This window comes from Cydia splendana, chromosome 1, assembly GCF_910591565.1.
Source record: "Cydia splendana chromosome 1, ilCydSple1.2, whole genome shotgun sequence".
NCBI lineage: Eukaryota > Metazoa > Arthropoda > Insecta > Lepidoptera > Tortricidae > Cydia > Cydia splendana.
In genome coordinates, this window is record NC_085960.1 from 5614656 (window position 1) to 5633541 (window position 18886).

Consider the following 18886-nt stretch of genomic DNA (forward strand, 5'->3'; position numbering starts at 1 on the left):
TGCTCGAGTGATTTGATAAACTAAGTGTAATATAATCAACGCGCCACCACATTGTTTTAGTTTAGCCGGAAATGAAATTGTTTACTTCTCAGTGCCTGTGTTCATAACTATATTATTTGAAGCATTTTTAGTACTTCGATGCGTATACTATACTTAAATAACAGAAATAACGCTTTACATACTACGAAACTTGTTAATTATGATGTATAAATATGGTTTAAGGCTGAGAAATATTGCAGTCACAAAGTAGTTGCAATGTTTCGACTTTGTGTCGACTCTGTGTTGACACATGACACGCGCTGTCAAAAGTAATAACAAAGTTACTGGTATGTTACTGGATTTGCAAAATGGCTCCTTGTGTTGATTTGTTTTCAGATATTCTCAAAGTGTAAAAATGCCGTGGTCAGAGATGGGCATTAATCGATTAACTGTTTATTCGACTAATTAATGGAATAAAAAAGTTAATTCTCAAATTTTAATCGCGATTAGTTTAGTCGACCTAACATAGATTGAAATTGAATTAATCTGAATATTAATCGAATAAATTATCGATTAAATCTCGATTGAAAGTTGACAGGGGGCCATTTTTGTACGTAAAAATAATAGAAATGTCTTGCATGCAGATGGTAGCAAAACACTTTGTCATAAAAGTCGAGATGGGTGTCGATATATAGGTTTTAGGGAGTGCCGATTTCGAAAATAATGACCATTTTGGAATCCGAAATGGCGGCCATGCACTGTGTCATAAAAGTCGTCATGGATGTCGTTTTATACGTTTTAGGGGGCCCCAATTTTGAAAATGATGACCATTTTGGAATCCAAAATGGCGGCCATGCACTATGCCATAAAAGTCGTCATGGGTGTCGTTTTATAGGTTTTAGGGGGCGCAGATTTCGAAAATGATGACCATTTTGGATTCCAAGATGGCGGCCATGCACTATGTCATAAAAGTCGTCATGGATGTCGTTTTATAGGTTTTAGGGGGCTCCGATTTAGAAAATGATGACCATTTTGAAATCCAAAATGGCGGCCATGCACTATGTCATAAAAGTCGTCATGGGTGTCGTTTTATAGGTTTTGGGGGGCGCAGATTTAGAAAATGATAACCATTTTGGATTCCAAAATGGCGGCCATGCACTATGTCATAAAAGTCGTCATGGGTGTCGTTTTATAGGTTTTAGGGGGCGCAGATTTCGAAAATGATAACCATTTTGAATTCCAAGATGGCGGCCATGCACTATGTCATAAAAGTCGTCATGTATGTCGTTTTATAGGTTTTAGGGGGTCACGCTTTCGAAAATGATGACCATTTTGGAATCCAAAATGGCGGCCATGCACTATGTCATAAAAGTCGTCATGGGTGTCGTTTTATAGGTTTTGGGGGGCGCAGATTTCGAAAATGATGACTATTTTGGATTCCAAGATGGCGGCCATGCACTATGTCATAAAAGTCGTCATGGATGTCGTTTTATAGGTTTTAGGGGGCGCAGATTTCGAAAATGATAACATTTTCAATTTCAAAATGGCGGCAATGCACTATGTCATAAAACTCGTCATGGATATCGTTTTATAGGTTTTAGGGGGCGCAGATTTCGAAAATGATAACATTTTCAATTTCAAAATGGCGGCAATGCACTATGTCATAAAAGTCGTCATGGATATCGTTTTATAGGTTTTAGGGGGCGCAGATTTCGAAAATGATGACTATTTTGGATTCCACTTTTATGACAAAATACGTAGCCGCCATCTTGGATTATAAAATGATCATCGTTTTCGAATTCTGCACTCCCTAAAACCTATAAATCGACATCCGTGACGACGCAAGTTATCTTTATTTTCAGATCTAACAAATTGCTACAGAATACAAAGGACAAAAAAGAAGCGAGGAGGTAATGAAACAAGCAAAAATACAGATGATTCCTCGACGCAATTGGGTGATTCTTAAATTGTGTCCAGATTTTTTTTTTCATAAAAGTTTTTATTTTTCACATATTACTCTCACAAGTTCCGTGACATTTCGACCTTGTAATTTTTTAAGTAAATGTTTTTGTTTATCTATGAGGATCTCACTAGAATAGTATAATCAAGGTATGTTTATATTTGATGAATGAAATAGTAACGCAAAAAAAAATATATTTGTGTCTTATATTCCTGCCGAAGACTTTTATTTTACCTTTTCCTTCTACACAAGTTTGGCCAAGTAATAAGAATTTAGGGCTCTCAATTTTATTTTGACTTCTACAACAGTAAAGCTACGCTACGAGGCCATGTTTGGTATCGTTTTCGTATAAATTCGCAGTACCAAATTTAGTTAGGGTATCACATTGACACCATTCCGAAGTAAAAACATATAAACTTATTAAAATACTTTCTTTTAAACTCCTCTTCACGCTTAAACTGCTGAACAGTTTTAATTTAAATTTGGTACACATATATTTTGAGTCCCGAGACAGGATATAATAAGTTATCTCAAAAATCATCCTTTAAAGGTGTGAAATGAGGTGTAGGGGGGAATTCAGAATTGACTTCTTGAAGTTAATACTGTTTAAGTTTCGGTTTGAAGTCATGTTTTTTCATCATTTTTAACTAAATCAAAGATGTAGACCATCCCAAATTTCATATAAATCGGTTTAGCGGTGATTGATTTCCCGTACAAATTTCCACGCCACTTTTCACACCTTCAAAAGATGATTTTGGTTATAAGATCTATCCTATGTCCTGTTCCGGGACGTAAACTATTTCTATACCAAATTTCAACGAAATCGGTTCAGCGGTTAAGCGTCAAGAAGAGTTTCAAAAAAACCGGCCAAGTGCGAGTCGGACTCGCGTATTAAGGGTTCCGTACATTAAGTCCGACTCGCGTTTGACTGCACATTTCTAATAGGTTTTCCTGTCATCTATAGGTAAAGAACTATTTTGTGTATTCAGACGGACATACATACAGACGCACGAGTGATCCTATAAGGGTTCCGTTTTTTCCTTTTGAGGTACGGAACCCTAAAAAGATTTATTTTTATTTTGTGGAATGGTGTCAATGTGATATCTTAAATGGATTCAGCACCCCAGATTTATACGAAAACGATACCAAACACGGCCTAGCACCTTCACTGATATAGATATATCAAGATAAAATTGAGAGCCCTAAATAAACTTTCAAGAGCGGATATCTCAAAAACTATTCAACATATCGAAAAAATTGATTGAATAAACTTGTAACAAATTAAATTAACTTTCATTTTGTATAAGTGGCCATGTCGCTGAGATGCATAGTTTCCGAGATATAATCGAAAAACGGGAAAATGGGACCTTCAAAGCCCCCTCTCTCCCCCCCGCTCAAGGGCTACGGCCGGGGACTTTTGATATGTTCACCTCCTAACTTGTCAAACCGAGTTACGGAGTCAAAAATTGTGTTCCGAGCATTTCCCTCTACAACTTTTGGAGCATTCGTTGCCTGACCTAAGTAGCTTATTGAATTTCTTTAAAAACTTTTCTGTAAAAGGTTGACGGGTGTTGGGTGTTTATATGGTTTCGGTCGATTATTATCATTTGCATTGCCCATGATGACTTACTAGAATTACGAGCACACGAGACACTAATAGTAGTTTGACAAACCTTGGTTTTCAAGAGGTATTTTATATTGACATTTGCTGTCACAAATTTGCTGTCAGATTTAGTCGCAAACCGCACGCAAAGTGCACACAAATGTGTCGACACCTTGTTACGGAAAAGTGTAGACACGGCGACGACACTTTGTTTCGAAACAATTCTAGACACATTGTGTGGACTCTGTTACGACACATCTGACATTTAGTTACCACTTTGTGATTCTGCGACTGGAATGGTTATATGGGATTATTCAGGTCACCAAAAAAAGAGTAGGTATTAATCTTTATTTTTGTACTTTATGCATTCCGTTGAATGAAAGATCTTAAATTGTCTATCTGGTCGTCCCCAGGCCATCTCCCGCATAATGAGTCACTCATATAGAATACGTTCTTAACGTTTTTATTAAACGGGCCTCGATTAAGTTTAAGTTAGTTACCTAATTTTTTTAAGCTAATATTTTTGCAAATGCGTTCCTTTTATTGCCCTAAAAAAATTAAAGTGCATGCAGGCGGGATCCGGGATGAGTCACACTTACGATGAATGAAACATTATCCAGTTTGTATTTATCAAATGTTACGGTTAACATGTGGGCGTACTAGGTATCTGATTCCAAATTATGCTGGTATTGCAAGTGCAATCCCACTCTTACGTAGGATAGACATCATTATTCTCTATCACCTACATATAGGTAAACCATGGGTAAACCTGTGACTAAAACAGCTTTGTAAAAACCGTTAGGTACTTGTTAGAAATTGAGTTTCCTTTTAGAGTCTGTGCGGAAACAGAAGAGTCGTGACGTGGAATGTAGGTATGGGACCCAAATGGCCAAATACATTCCACGACTCTTCGCTTTCCGAACAGACTCTATGCATTTTCGTACCTTTATCCTAAAGTAGGTAACTCTATTAGCTCTTTTAATATCAGCTAAATTAGTTAAGATCCAATCATCAATTTCTATCAGGTGATACTGTGGAATGTTCACCTGCTCTACCGTTTCTGGAATTTAAATTAGCAATTCCAAATTTGTAAAACACGAGACAAGTCGTGACATGTGCGCCAGACAGGCTGCCTTTATAATGGCGTCCAATAAACGATGCGTCACTCCATTTGCCCTTTAGTCCCTTTGCAAATGTCACAACATGTGTGTCTTGCCTACTACCACATAACGCAGTCTCTAATGTCCAAAAGAAAAAGTTACATAGGTACGTAGTTACTCAAAATATGACGATCAATCAAAGTGGAATCTTGAGCGTTTGCTAGGGTTTCAAGGCGCGAGTGTTAAACAAACTTTGCTACCGAATAAAAACAAAAATTTTCACTACGCCAACGCGAGGAAATCGTGTTGCAATGACCTTTGGCAATAATGAAAAATAAGTGAGTTTTTTTTTAACTTTAACCCAAGTTAGGAGAAGTAGAAGTCAAGGCTGACTGTGGGCGGTAACCCACAATGCCGTGACAACCGGTTACTTACCACAATATCTCTTAAGCCAAATATGGCATAAAATATTACCGAAGTCATCTCGTATTAGTTGCTTCAGACTATGTTATTTTGTAGGTTGGATGCTGTTATGCAATTAATGAAATTCGGCAATGCTGAACCGCGGAAAATTTATGCATTTTAATGCATTGTTTAGTATATTTGGGATTGCATAAGATTTGATTAATGTTTGTTTCTTCACTGCCTTTTGGTTTTAGGAATATTTCAAAGCAAAATATTTGTGGTTATTTCTATATTTTCTACACAACGTAAGTGGATACAGTCAGCAGCAGAATTAAGTAGCTAATCGGATACTTAAAGGAAGTAAGAGCGTGTTCAATCATTTTGAACACCTCGGCTACTTACCACTACTTACCTTCTGCTGCTTACTGTGGAAGTTAAGTAGTACTTAAGTAAGTACCTATTAGGTATATGTTGACTTCCAATTCAAAAAATCTCAAGACACTTATGATGAACTTATGGATGGCTGAACTCATTGATATTAAGAATGATAAGACTGTACCTATTTTGGTTAAGATAATATATTAGTTCTATATCCTACATGCCTTTACAAAACTGGCTAAACCACCTTACGCAAAGTGCCTAAGTGCGTGTTGTACGCAAAATTTAACGACCATTTATGCTTTTCACAACATTGCATCGAGCATTAAAGTCTATGTTAAAAGCCTAATAAATTCCAAATCTAGCTGTAGATCTACCATATCGCTTAGTTTAAGCAAGGAGTGTCGAGCCACTCCTGAGTCCCCGTGAGAACAGCCTTTAAAGTTAATCGGTTTGCAATATTTGTTTACTGTCACATTAATATTGCTTCGTGCCTTGACTCTGTCTTGAATTGTTTAACTATACCGGGTGGACCGGAATATACCGAAACACTTTAACCATGTACCTTCCTTTATTCCTAATGGTAATAGGTACGAGAAAAAAAAAATGTTTTATCGTTTAAAATTTAAAGAAAGTTTTTTATTCACTTTTAAGCCATTCAGCCAAGAGAAATACAGTAGGTGGAGTATAACAATAATTTTGAAACCAGGTTACATTGTACTACGAGTAGGGGAGGTGGGGGACCATTGGGCAAATCCCTTATAGATCGTCCAGATTTACAAGGGGGTGCCCGAGCCTCCCGACTGCCCAATGGTCCCCTACCTCCCCTAGGTATGATAGCACATACATCATAAGATTCATAACTCACCTGAAAAACTGTGCTTTAGATTCCTTAGGTACTTATATACCTTCTCTGAAAGGCTCCACAGCTTTATCAGATTATAACTATAAGATTACGGAAATCAGCGTTCGTATCATCTATTCTCCATTTGTTTACAGTTCAATAAATTCTAATGCTTAGGCGTAATATATCCAAGCAAGTCGTCTTAAGTTTCAACATCATAATGTACCGCGAATGGGTTGTGGTTGTGGATAATCGAGTTCTAATGTTTTGCATTGTCCATCGGGAAACAAAGCGATTGTGAAACGTGCTCGTCAATTTTATCACGGTCCGTATCGATTTTGCGAGGTCGTTTGAATGGGGAAGAGCTTGCACGCACTTGTGTACATTATTGCGTATTCACCTCACCGTCTTTGCTTCTTAAACTAGCTCGTTGTACAGACAAAGTACTTACCTTATCAGAACTTTGGCAGAGACTGGAAAACGCTTTCTATCGTCGTAGAGTGGCTTTGCATTGTTTAGTTGACTTTTCTGACATATAAAAGCGCTTACGCTTCTCGGGATTGAAGAGACAATGTACTACTCGAAGATAGATTTCCCACTGTTCATATCATTAATTTTCCCTAAATCATGAATAATAAATCTTCTTCTCTTTTTTCCAGACGGCAGAACGCAACAGCGGTTGGGAGACGCACAGGGTGCGGCTGAACCGCGTCCCCGGCTACGGCTTCGGCATCGCCGTCTCTGGAGGCAGGGACAACCCCCACTTCGCCAGCGGGGACCCCTCCATAGCCGTGTCTGATGTACTGCGAGGAGGACCGGCGGAGGAGAAACTACAGTGAGTTCATTTGAGTTAAATATACAGGATTCAGCATTCTCAACGGGACAGGGATATCTCGATCCCATTTCATGAGCAGGGATCGCGCTTTAACTGTTCGTCAAGACATCATCTCAGATATCTTCATAGAGATAGACTCGCAACAGGTCTCGGAAAATATTAGGGAAGACGAATGAGATCAGAGTTACCACACGGATATGTTTAACGAACCGTGAATTATTATCAGAAACCATCTTGGCACGTCTGAACAAAATATGTTTCTTCTACCTACATAAATTACCGAAATTCACATTTTATTAAGGTGACGGACTGATCAACATCACTCGGCAGGGAACTATGCAACTTCCCATACAATAGAATTTGGGGACAGACGGTTTGGTGCAATCGACCCTAAGGACTTATCATCATCATCCTCCTAGCGTTTGTCCCGTACTGTGACGGGGTCCGCTTTCCTACTTTTCTCCTTCCTACGTTCCTAAGTACTTATCTTCAACGTTACTTACTTACTATTTGACTTAAAAAGTGATACTCGTAGTACTATATGCCGGCGGTCGAGAACCTGCGGCTCGCGGGCCGCATGCGGCTCGTGAAACTGTCACTTGCGGCCCGCTAGCCTCTCTGGCTATGTAATATTGAGAAACGACAATGTCTGATAAAGTCATAAATATTAACAAAGTGCGGCCCGCGTCAACTTACTCATCGTTAACTACGCTACCAAAACTACGGAAAAAAAGGTTGCCGACCGCTGCTATATGCAATAGAGATACGGACGTAACTGTAATACCTACCTAATTGTTGATTAAGATAAGAAGATAAGATAAGAATAGCCTTTATTGACCAAAAAATAAAGTTCATTGCATATTACATTTAAATTAATTCACATTTCATTTATATTAACATTTTTCCTTAATTAATTTTAATAAATATATTTTTGAATGTCATTGCTTTTTATTAATTATTCAGTCTGCCTTCTTGGCATAGGCCTCCTCCAGCTCTCTCCATAGCTCTCTATTCTGTGCTGTCCCAATCCAATTTACTCCCGCATGCTTCTTGATGTCATCCGACCACCTCATTATTGGTCTCCCTTCTCTCCTCTTTCCATCTCTAGGATACCATTCCGCTACCTCTCTATCCCACTTATTTTTACCTTCTCTTGCCATATGTCCAGCCCATTTCCATTTTAACATTTTTACAGTTACTGATATATCCTTAATTTTAGTTTTCTTTCTAATATCTGTCAGTCTTACTTCTTAGACAAAGTAAGACTGACAGAAAGTAATTGTTGATTAATACTCCCAATTCCTGAACCATCAAGAGGAAATACGAATTAGCACTTAAATATGTGTGTGTGCATTCTGCGTGTGTATTAACGGTATACGGTACATGGCAGGTACATTGAACTGGCACAAGTGAGGAATGTCACGCGTCCTGGTTATGTAATCACGGCCATCGGTGGCGTAAGTTCCTGGGTAATAGAGATTAAGAATAGTTAGGTGTAACTGTTTAAGCAGATTATTGTGAGAGTAACACTTATATTAATTATCACTTAATATACACGGTGCCCAAAAAATAAGTGCATTCCCGTTGCCAGCGAAGTTTTGGGATTATACTGAGCAACCCTGAAATCGCAAAAAAAAATTACCCTCCCATAGAAAATGGACCAGCCGAAATGTATGAAACAGCCATTTTTTTTTTCGCGATATCGGGGTTGGTCCCATAGTAAAAGTTGCTCAGTATAATCCCAAAACCTCCCTGGCAACGGGAATGCACTTACTTTTTGGCCACCCCTGTTTATTACTGTGCGCATTTTCCAAAATGATCAAACAAATCATAAATATTCTAGATTATAAATCTGCCAATGCCATGTTACTTTCTATCACTTTCCCAAGTCAAATAGGCCCCCCGGTTAAACTACAGCAGGTAAAATATAGGTTCATTCCTCTATCCACACGAATGAAGCTGTCACTTCGACTGCTGTTAACTGCTCAGCAAGTTTCATATGTATGATCCTCGCGCATGGCTGGACACAGTCAAACTCTGCTTTCCAATAGAATTAAGATTAAGCGTTTTGAATTGATAATCCGGAATTATTTCATGTCACATTGATGTTACGGTTAATAAATTCAATTACAGTAGGAATGTACGTATTTGCTAGGGTGTGAAAAAGTTAAACGTTACGTTTACGTAGTTACCATATCTCGTTTAAAAGTATAACGGACGAATAATAAGCTACGCGAGGTATAAGTCACCAGTAGGTTTAAGTCACCAATTACCTACACATGTACAGTAAGTGTCCCAACTTAAGTGCCCACGTCGCCATTAGTACTAGCTGTATAGAAAAGTGTACCTATTTAAACAAAATTTATCGGCAATTACTTTGTCATTTAATACAGTGAGAACTAGATCATGTCATGCGGTTTATGGCTAACATAAAGTCTTTGTAGCAACATAGCACGCAAATGTAACTTTGTAAAAGTGGGTTTCCTCGTGCCGCAGAGATAGGAAGGTATCTATCTACCTATCACTCTAAACTAGATAGTTTGAGTAAATAAATTGTTATCGGGCCCTAATTTGACTATGTCACTATTAAGTATTAAAAGGCTGCCAACTTGTCGAGTGTTTCCTTAGAGCATAACAACATACTATTTGACCCTGAGATAGTGTCGCTACAAAACAGCTTACATATGGTAGGTAATAATTTAATGTGCGTATGTTCATAGTCAAATAAAATGTCAGTAGATACCGGCGTAGGTCATGTCAGCGATCAATTTCAAAACTTTGTTTCTATAAAATCGTAAAAAGCGATCGAAAATCGTAAAGAGCCTACTCCATGCCAATCAAATAAATTAGTACTTACCACTCAAAATCATGGCTAAGGCGATATAGAACTTTGTCAGGCAATACGGGGCTGTAAAGCGCCATCAAAGTCGCAAAATTTTTGGTTACAATGCACTACGTTATGCGACTTAATCGTGTTAAGTAAATACATATGTATAATAAGAATCTCATTCTAAATATACCTATATATTCCTTATTTCCAGAGTCAACGACCGTATAGTCTCCGTGAACGGAGTCCCTCTAGAAAACGTGGAGTACGGCCGCGCGGTGGCGGTGCTACGGGACTCGGGCGCCGCCGTGTCGCTGGTGGTGCGGCGCCGGGCGCCCGCGCCGCCGCCCACCGCGCCTACTAACATCAAGCTCGCGCTCACTAGAAACGGGAAGAAGGAAGGTCGGTGTTACTCCATTTAAATTCAATGCCTGCAGTGGCTGGGCCCCCTGAACTCTCTAATTTTGTATTGCGAGTCGAATGTGTGCCCTGGATGTTATCTTGGCTAGTTGTTATGTTGTGTTGGCAAATTTTTATACTTACTAAAAGACTAAATTTAAAATAACATAGACAAATATAATGTAGCATGTAGGCGAAAACCTAGCTAAGTCAAATCCCTGAACTTTTATTAACTACATCCCAAGTGCACTAAAACTTGGCAACCATATAAATCTCAATTATTTTGCCAGCGAAATCAACAACGACGCATATTCTTAATATTCAACTGGCCTCATTTTACATTCATAAATCACATGCATATATAGGTGTTTGATGGGATATCAATCTACTTAAATATTTACAACAATATATATGCAATATACCTATGATACTAAGATACATATTTTAACCCTCCTTACAGACTTCGGCATAGTCCTGGGTTGCAAACTCTACGTCAAAGAGCTGACCCTCCGAGCCAGAGAGCAGCTAAACCAAGCCGGCCAGGGACTCTGCGAGGGAGACGTAGTCACCAGAATCAACAACACAGCCATCACTGACGCCATAACGCTCAAGGAAGCCAGGAAACTGATAGAGTCCTGCAAGGACAGACTTAATTTAGTGGTGACGAGGGAACTGATCCGGGAAGAGACGGTCACTAACGGCAATTATCAGAATAATTACAATAGTTTAGGTGAGTCTTTACAACCTCATTCTAAAAACTAATGTATGCCATTCCTCTACTCTAGCATCTATCACATGTTTTATTGACCCGACGTCAGCTAGGTATAAGTACACTTTCCGATTTCACCAATATGTCATGTATCTTTTGGTTATTTCCGTGTTTGGTCATTTCAAATTAAAGATGGAGATATGTATTAGAAAATCTATGTGCGTTTCTATATATACCTATGTGTAATTTATGTGAAAAACGGTTGAAATATTTAATAGGCACGATGCGACGTTAATAAATCACATATATTGTATGAAATAAGTAAGACTTCTTTCTTTGCTTTAATGCTAGAGTTAAGTAAATCATCTACTTTCATAATAATTACCGACATCACGTAACGAAAATTAACAACGAAACAATGTTAACTACGTCTATCGCTCAGCTCAGTCAACAAACAAGATTCATTAGGCCAAATACCTTGAAATAACCAGCTGATTAAACTGACGCATCCGATCTTACTAACTCTTTTGGTATTCAAGCTGTCAAACATGTACATATAGGTAATTAATGAGATTCTTTTAAATTTAATGCGACATAACATAACGCCGCATCGTTTTCGTTAGCAGGTACTTATAATATAAGTACACTTATTTGCGGTTTAAGGCATTATTTGCCATCTGGGGACCTAAGCTGCTTCTTATTCTTTGCCCCCCATTTTATAAAGCTATACTTAAGTTACATGTGCACATATGTATAAACCGGAAACAATGATGACATACGGTTGATACTATTAATTAGCGTGTGGGTCGTACACATTTTATAGCAAACTCGTTCGCGTCTTTCCTGTAGACATTGCAAAGTTAAGGGAATCTAAAGCAAATTTTTAAGCGACACGTTTATAGGCAGGATACATTTTTCAGTACTTGAGACTCAAATATTAAGAAAAACGGGATATTTATGTACCAGAGTCGTTAACTTTTAATGTATAGTCCACAGAAGTGACCTTTTTCTAAAATGTGCTTACCCGTGTGTGACCCCAATGGTGATATGCATTTTCATCCATTTTGCATGTTTAAACTTGTATCTTGTAGCCATTTAAAATTGGGTGACTGGCTATCCCCTTTTTCGGTGCAAAGGAAATGTCATTTCGTGATATGCACTGATTTTTTACTCCTCCTCGATCGGTGGATTGGATTGACTGATTGAGTGTTGTAATTTTTCCATTCCATTACTGAAGAATGTAAACTTGTACAATTTCAGATGGGTCCCACAACGTATACGCGGGCGCGGAACCGATGCAGTCAGCCTACTCCAGCAGCGGGCAGAACCTGTACGTGGCGGCGCCGGTGCGAGGCGGGCCCGCCGGGGACAGCAGGAGGGGCCCGATGTCGCACGAAGTGGAGCAGCCGCCGAGACCACCGCCTCCGAGAAATGACGGTACCTACGTTTACTAGGCTTGGTGCAAGAATTATGGTATCAGTATTCTTCAGCAGCGGGCAGAACCTGTACGTGGCGGCCAGTGCGAGGCGGGCCAGCCGGAGACAGCAGAAGAGGGCCGATTGTCGCACGAGACTGAACAGCCGCCGATGCCGCCGCCTCCGGAGGAATGCAATATATTTGCTAGGATGTACTTGGTACAAGAGCTGAGCATACTCTTGCATTGTATGTGGCGGCGTCAGTGTGAGGTGGGCTCACTGAAAACAGTTACATGGGTTTCATTTCGCACGAAACGGAGCAGTCATCACGACCACCTTTTGTAAAATTTGATTGTTTTTATTGTAAAAGGAACAACTTTACTGCACGTTTATTTAGATACTTGAAAAATTCAGCAAACGTGTTAAATACTTCAGCGGTTATGTAATTTCAGATTACCTATAACTTGTGTTTTCATATTTTCAGACTATTATAGCAGCAGGCGGCAACTGTACGAAGAAGACGGAATGACCAACCAGCGAAACAAACCACCGTAAGTGAACTACTTTCGTGACTACAATTTTTTGGCCAGTTCATTCGTAAAAGTCTTGCATTTACGTGAAAACAAATTCAATTATTCATATTCTTGAATTATACAGGATGTGTATGAAGAGCCTTAATAAACGCTACCAATTTGACCCCCATATGTTCAGCGATAATGATTTCCTCTTTCGCTTGATCCGTACTGAACGCGACCTCCTAATAGCTGTATCTACACTCACTAACGGTTCAACATCAACGATGAAAATCCTCAAGGCTTATTAAACTACATTCTATTCAATTGTTATTCCAGAAGCGAGCCCCGCCTCATCAGCTTCCAGAAGGAAGGCTCGGTGGGGCTGCGGCTGTGCGGCGGGAACCGCTCCGGCGTGTTCGTGTCCGGCGTGCAGCCCACCAGCCCCGCCGCCCTGCAGGGCCTGCAGCCTGCTGACAAGATACTCAAGGTAAACATTACACATCCAGAACGTCGCTTAATTACCAACACTACTTTTTTGTATTTCAAAAAATGTGCACAACACTGTTAAATTTGTAAACCAGGTCAAGTTGGTTGGTTTATCATATGACCAAAATCGGTTTTCGAGCTTTCGGAAGTTTAATATGACTAAATACCTATTAGTGATCGACATTCGTGGAAGTATCCCTGTGTTAATGTGCGATGTGCGTCGAATAGTAACGTAGAGGTTCAGCTAAACTCACCTACCTCTCTAAGCTAAGCTCTTAATTGACACTGAAAGAGAGATAATCATAAACTCTCTCAGACCATGATACTCTACTTGTCTTATCTCATACTATATAACGAACTGTTCCAGGTGAACGATATGGAGATGAAAGGCGTGACGCGAGAAGAAGCAGTTCTCTTCCTACTTAGTCTTCAGGAGAGAATAGACCTCATCGTGCAACACTCGCCGAGCGAATACAGCGCTGTTGCTGGTGGACAGATGCGTAAGATTTTATCCTGAATACTAATTGCACCTAAATCCATCGATCTAACAGTCTAACAATAATTTTAAACGACTTCAATAATTCAAAGGAGGTTCTCACTTTGTCTTCTTTTCTATGTATGTTCCCCGAATTCCTCAAAACTGCTCGGTCGAATTGGAAGATTCTTTTTATGCTTGCTTTTTTTTTAAATATTATAAGCATACTTATATTTTTTTGGGTATCATACATTTTCTATAGGAAAGCGAAATTTCATGAAGCGGAACTGCTGAAAACCTAAAAATTATCATCACCCTCTGTCATCATCATCATCCTATCCTCATCACTCTAAATTCTTGGCCAGAAATACCTCATGACATTTATATTTCCTTTACAGCTGGTGACTCGTTCCACATAAAGACGCATTTCCACTACACGGAGCCAACGGACGGAGAGATGTCCTTTAGATGCGGAGACGTGTTCCACGTGGTGGACACGCTGCACAACGGCACTGTCGGCGCGTGGCAGGTCTACAGGATAGGTAAGTGAATATTTAAACTTATTTATATTTGCGAGCATCTATACCTATACGAGTATATGATACTGAACCAAATGTGTTTGCATTAGGTACCCAATGTGAAAAAATGTTTTTTTGTAAAATGGACCTAAAAATAAAAAATATATTATGTCTCAAAAATAACAATGATACTTAGACTTAGGAGCCAGTGCAAAAGTCTTAAAGTCCCCATTCAATTGCATCGGAGACTTGCTGTACATACGATCCAAAAATTTCGCCCGGGATGACTTATTACTGCATTTTTTATTTATTTCTGTACCAAATACATCTAATAAGATTATTATCCTTCATCATAACAGGTCGCAACAATCAAGAGGTCCAAAAAGGCACGATCCCCAACAAGGCCCGTGCTGAGGAACTTGCAACGGCTCAGTTCAACGCGACCAAGAAAGAGATGTCGGGCAACGACGGCAAGCACAACTTCTTCAGGCGGCGGCGCTCCACGCATCGGAGGAGCAAGAGTCTTGGCAAGGTCAGTGGCTTTCCTACTCCTTGTAACAGGTGGTCCAGAAAGAGATCCCCTGCAGGGTGTAGTTTAATGCGAGTAATGCGACCAAGAAGCAGATATTACTCAACGATGGTAAGCACAACCTCTTCAGGTGGCGACGTTTTTTCACACGTCGGAGGTGAAAGAGACTGCGCAAGGTCATTTTACATTACGTAACTTATGTGCTGGTCGTAACAGCTGGTTCAGAAAGATACGATCGCTAACAAGGCGCAATTCAACGCCACCAAGAAGATGTCAGACAACGACGGCAAGCACAAGCGGTGGTGCGAGCGTCCTGGCAAGGTCAGTTATACTCGACCTAAAATGACCTAAACAATCGCACAGCTCATAGACACCAAAAGATCCAGAACCTTGCATTACAGTCTCTTAAAGCTTTTATCTTAGTAACTTGTACGTTTTTTTTCAACAGGAGCATTGGGATGAAGTAGTACTGTCGGACAGCATCAGCAAATTCCCCGCATACGAGCGAGTGGCGCTAAAACAGCCCGGCTTTGTGCGTCCTGTGATCGTTCTGGGTTGTGTCGCTGACTTGGCACGAGAGCGATTACTACAGCAGGAGCCAGACAATTTCGCGTGTCCTAGTAAGTTCTGTCATTATAATTTAGCCTATATACGTCCCACTGCTGGGCACAGGCCTCCTCTCAAGCACGAGAGGGTTTAGGCTTTAGTCCCCACGCTGGCCCAATGCGGGTTGGGGACTTCACATAGACCTTCGAATTTCTTCGCGGATGTAGGTATACAGGTTTCCTCACGATGTTTTCCTTCACCGAAAAGCTAGTGGTAAATATCAAATGATATTCCGTACATAAGTTTCGAAAAACTCATTGCTACGAGCCAGGATTTGAACCCACGACCTCTAGATTGAAAGTCGGACGTCAGAACCACTCGGCCACCACGGCTTAATCCGTCTCCTTGAACTGGAACCTCTTTGGATATGACGGCTCCATCCTAAGAGAAGCCGGAACTTTTTTCCCTTAGATCCACATACATTTATCCTGAAGATTGTGGTTCAAGTTTCCAACCCGTGCATAATCGAGTCGTGCCCTATTTCGTAGTTAGTTGACACGCCAAGATGATCGCCATAGGCTCGTTTTATATGAGGATCAATTTGCTACATTAACGAGCTAAATCCGAGGGTGATTGGACCAACGTACTATGAACGTCTACCTGCAAAATTGCGAACTGAACCATCTGACGAAACATTTGAACGCCAATTGAGACTCTTTTTATTGGATAATCCATTATATTCTGTAAATGAATATATGGAAATTACATGTAACACAATAAACTGAATGTAATTAATTTTTCTTTGACCTATATTTCATTTTTATTTTAATTTGACGATCATTATGACATATCCATGCTTACTGTATTGACATTGTTTTTACATTTTATATTATTTGACATTGTTAAAAAATTTAGTTAATTAATTGATTGCTTATAATAGTTATAATGGTTTTTAAATTGGGTACTTATTGCTTGACATTTGTATAATTATAATCAATTCTTATTTTCCTACTTGACGATCATAATATAAATTCGTATAAGTAGATTAGTGTAAAATAATTTATATTGTAATTTCATATTATGAAATAAATAAATCTAAATCTAAATCTATATTTCTCTTTACTTCAAACTCGTGAGCTCTTATTTGAAAAGTGGTTTGCCTGGAATCATTTGGTAAGTACCGTTATCTCACAGCTGGCACAAATGTCTTCCAAAAATATTAGGAACATGTAAAAGCGTAGCCTTTGAATATTTATGTCAATTCTTAATCAACCATTTTATTTACAGAAATGGACAGCACCCTAGAAGACAGTAAAACAAAGTCAGCTGGCATCATCCGCCTATCTAGCATACGATCCATTATGGAGCGAGGGAAGCACGCCCTACTGGACATTACCCCCAACGCCGTCGACCGACTGAACTACGCGCAGTTCTACCCTATCGTCATCTTCCTGAAGGCTGACAACAAACATATCATCAAGCAGTTGAGAGCAGGCCTTCCAAAGTAAGTTATTTTAGGAAAGGTCACTGTCCCCTGACACTTCACTGCTCTTTCTCTTAGTACCTATGCGCGAAAGTCTTGAAATATGCTTTCTGCGCGGCTTCCCACTTTGGTACATTGCAATCAGGCTAGCCGCCAGATATAAGGCAAAAGTGAATAATAAAAACTGTTTTCTATTCCGCGAGCGCTAACAATCATACCATTTCTGAAGAAAACCAGTTAATTTATCAAAAAAATATTTCTTGATAAAATGGGTATGTCACTTTTATTTTCAAAATTTTCTTTCTGTCTCCAGATCCGCCCACAAGTCCTCAAAGAAGCTCCTCGAGCAGTCCCAACACATGGAGCGCGTGTGGGGCCACGTGTTCACGCACACCATCACGCTGAGCGAGGCCAACCAGACCACGTGGTTCAACAAGCTCACTGATCTCATACAGCGGACGCAGCAGCAGCAGCTGTGGGTGTCTGAGACCAAGGTGAGGAATTATTATGTGACCAGATTCGCCCACAAGTTTAATTTAAGACTATATGTATGAAAATAATATGAAATTGGTACCTGATATGATGTCTAAAGTCTTTAATTGAGATAGCATTTTGTGTATGTCATTATTTTGTGCCATTGGTAAGTAAACATTATGTAAAAGCTTGTTATCTTGTTTGAAGACTTCAGAACACGTATTTACATTAATCGGAATATATTTCTATGTTTAGTATTGGAAAGGTGTCTTACTCGTATGTCTGTCTATTTACAACAGTATGTCGCATCATGCTTCAAGATGGTTGATTGGTAAAGGCAAAGGTGCATTTGGTAAACTATGTGCTTCGTATAGATCTGTCTATGTTAATATTAATTGTGATCGAATAAATGACTACAGCAAAATGCAAAAAGAAATGATAGGATTTGGGGATCTCTTAATGAACGTCATTTATTCGATCATATAAAAAGGCCTTATTCCAAACCAATTTCAGCGATCCCAAAAAAAGGGAAAGTTCTAATTGCGGATTGGTTTGAAATGGCATTAAATGTATTAACCAATTTCATTTCTTCTGTCTTTGCTGCGGTGTAGCACGTTGAAATGGTGTCGGACATATACTTCCCGATCCCACCGTCCCCTTATCCCGCCTTCTACCCCATCTCCTACCCCATTAACAACTACCCCCAGTCTCGGTCACCCCACACCCCCATGCAATCACCACAGAACATGCCTAATCTAAACGCTAAAACCAAACGCCACAATCAACTGTATGACGCTAACAGAAATCACGTAGTACCTTACTATTACGGTGAAACATTAACTCCTTGCATGGCTAACAACAACTATAGCGTTCCTAACACTTACTTGACTAACAAAAACAGACACACTTTTGCCAGTTATCCAGAGAGGCAGTACTATTCCGGTCGAAATTATAATCCAAGAAATTTTATCAGTCCTGAAATGTCGAGAAATTTCGGAAAGAATATGTACCCACAACAAGGATTTAGACCTTACAGCGTCCTCGAAACTTCTGCTAAATCTCCCACTCCAAATATACAGAGACCATCCTCAGTTGTTCCCATGACTGAGCAGTTTAGGCCAGCCTCGGTGTTCTTTCAAAAGAATGAGGTAGAAAACAAAAATGAAGTTCCCGAATGGAAAGCTAGGTTACAAAAAGAACTGCCACTTCCTGTGTTAAAAAGTTTTGATAAGCCTTCAAGGCAAATATGTCGAATTCCGAATTGTAAATGCAACTCAAAACCTGCCGTAGACCCTGGAAGGTTCAGTGAGGCTCGCACACTTCCTACATTCACAGAAAGATCACTTCATAAGATCAAAAATTTGTCGCTACCCACTTTAAAGCTAGAGGAACACGCTGTTAACCAG

At 39.6% G+C, this 18886-nt stretch overlaps 1 protein-coding gene across 12 annotated transcripts in view; it reads left to right on the forward strand.

Annotated features, from left to right (window-relative positions):
• LOC134789893 (tight junction protein ZO-3-like) overlaps positions 1-18886 on the forward strand; it is a 145581-nt gene that overhangs the window by 111811 nt on the left and 14884 nt on the right. For all 12 annotated transcript variants that reach the window (XR_010144132.1, XM_063760573.1, XM_063760581.1 and 9 more), the window contains 12 exons: positions 6929-7104; positions 10146-10333; positions 10791-11060; positions 12300-12476; positions 12939-13005; positions 13306-13456; positions 13823-13955; positions 14329-14472; positions 14808-14980; positions 15426-15597; positions 16811-17027; positions 17320-17500. Coding sequence is in view for 11 of the 12 variants with exons in the window: in XM_063760573.1 (XP_063616643.1) it covers positions 6929-7104; positions 10146-10333; positions 10791-11060; positions 12300-12476; positions 12939-13005; positions 13306-13456; positions 13823-13955; positions 14329-14472; positions 14808-14980; positions 15426-15597; positions 16811-17027; positions 17320-17500 (2049 nt within the window). In the remaining variant the exon portion in view is untranslated. The remainder of the gene's footprint in view (positions 1-6928; positions 7105-10145; positions 10334-10790; positions 11061-12299; positions 12477-12938; positions 13006-13305; positions 13457-13822; positions 13956-14328; positions 14473-14807; positions 14981-15425; positions 15598-16810; positions 17028-17319; positions 17501-18886) is intronic.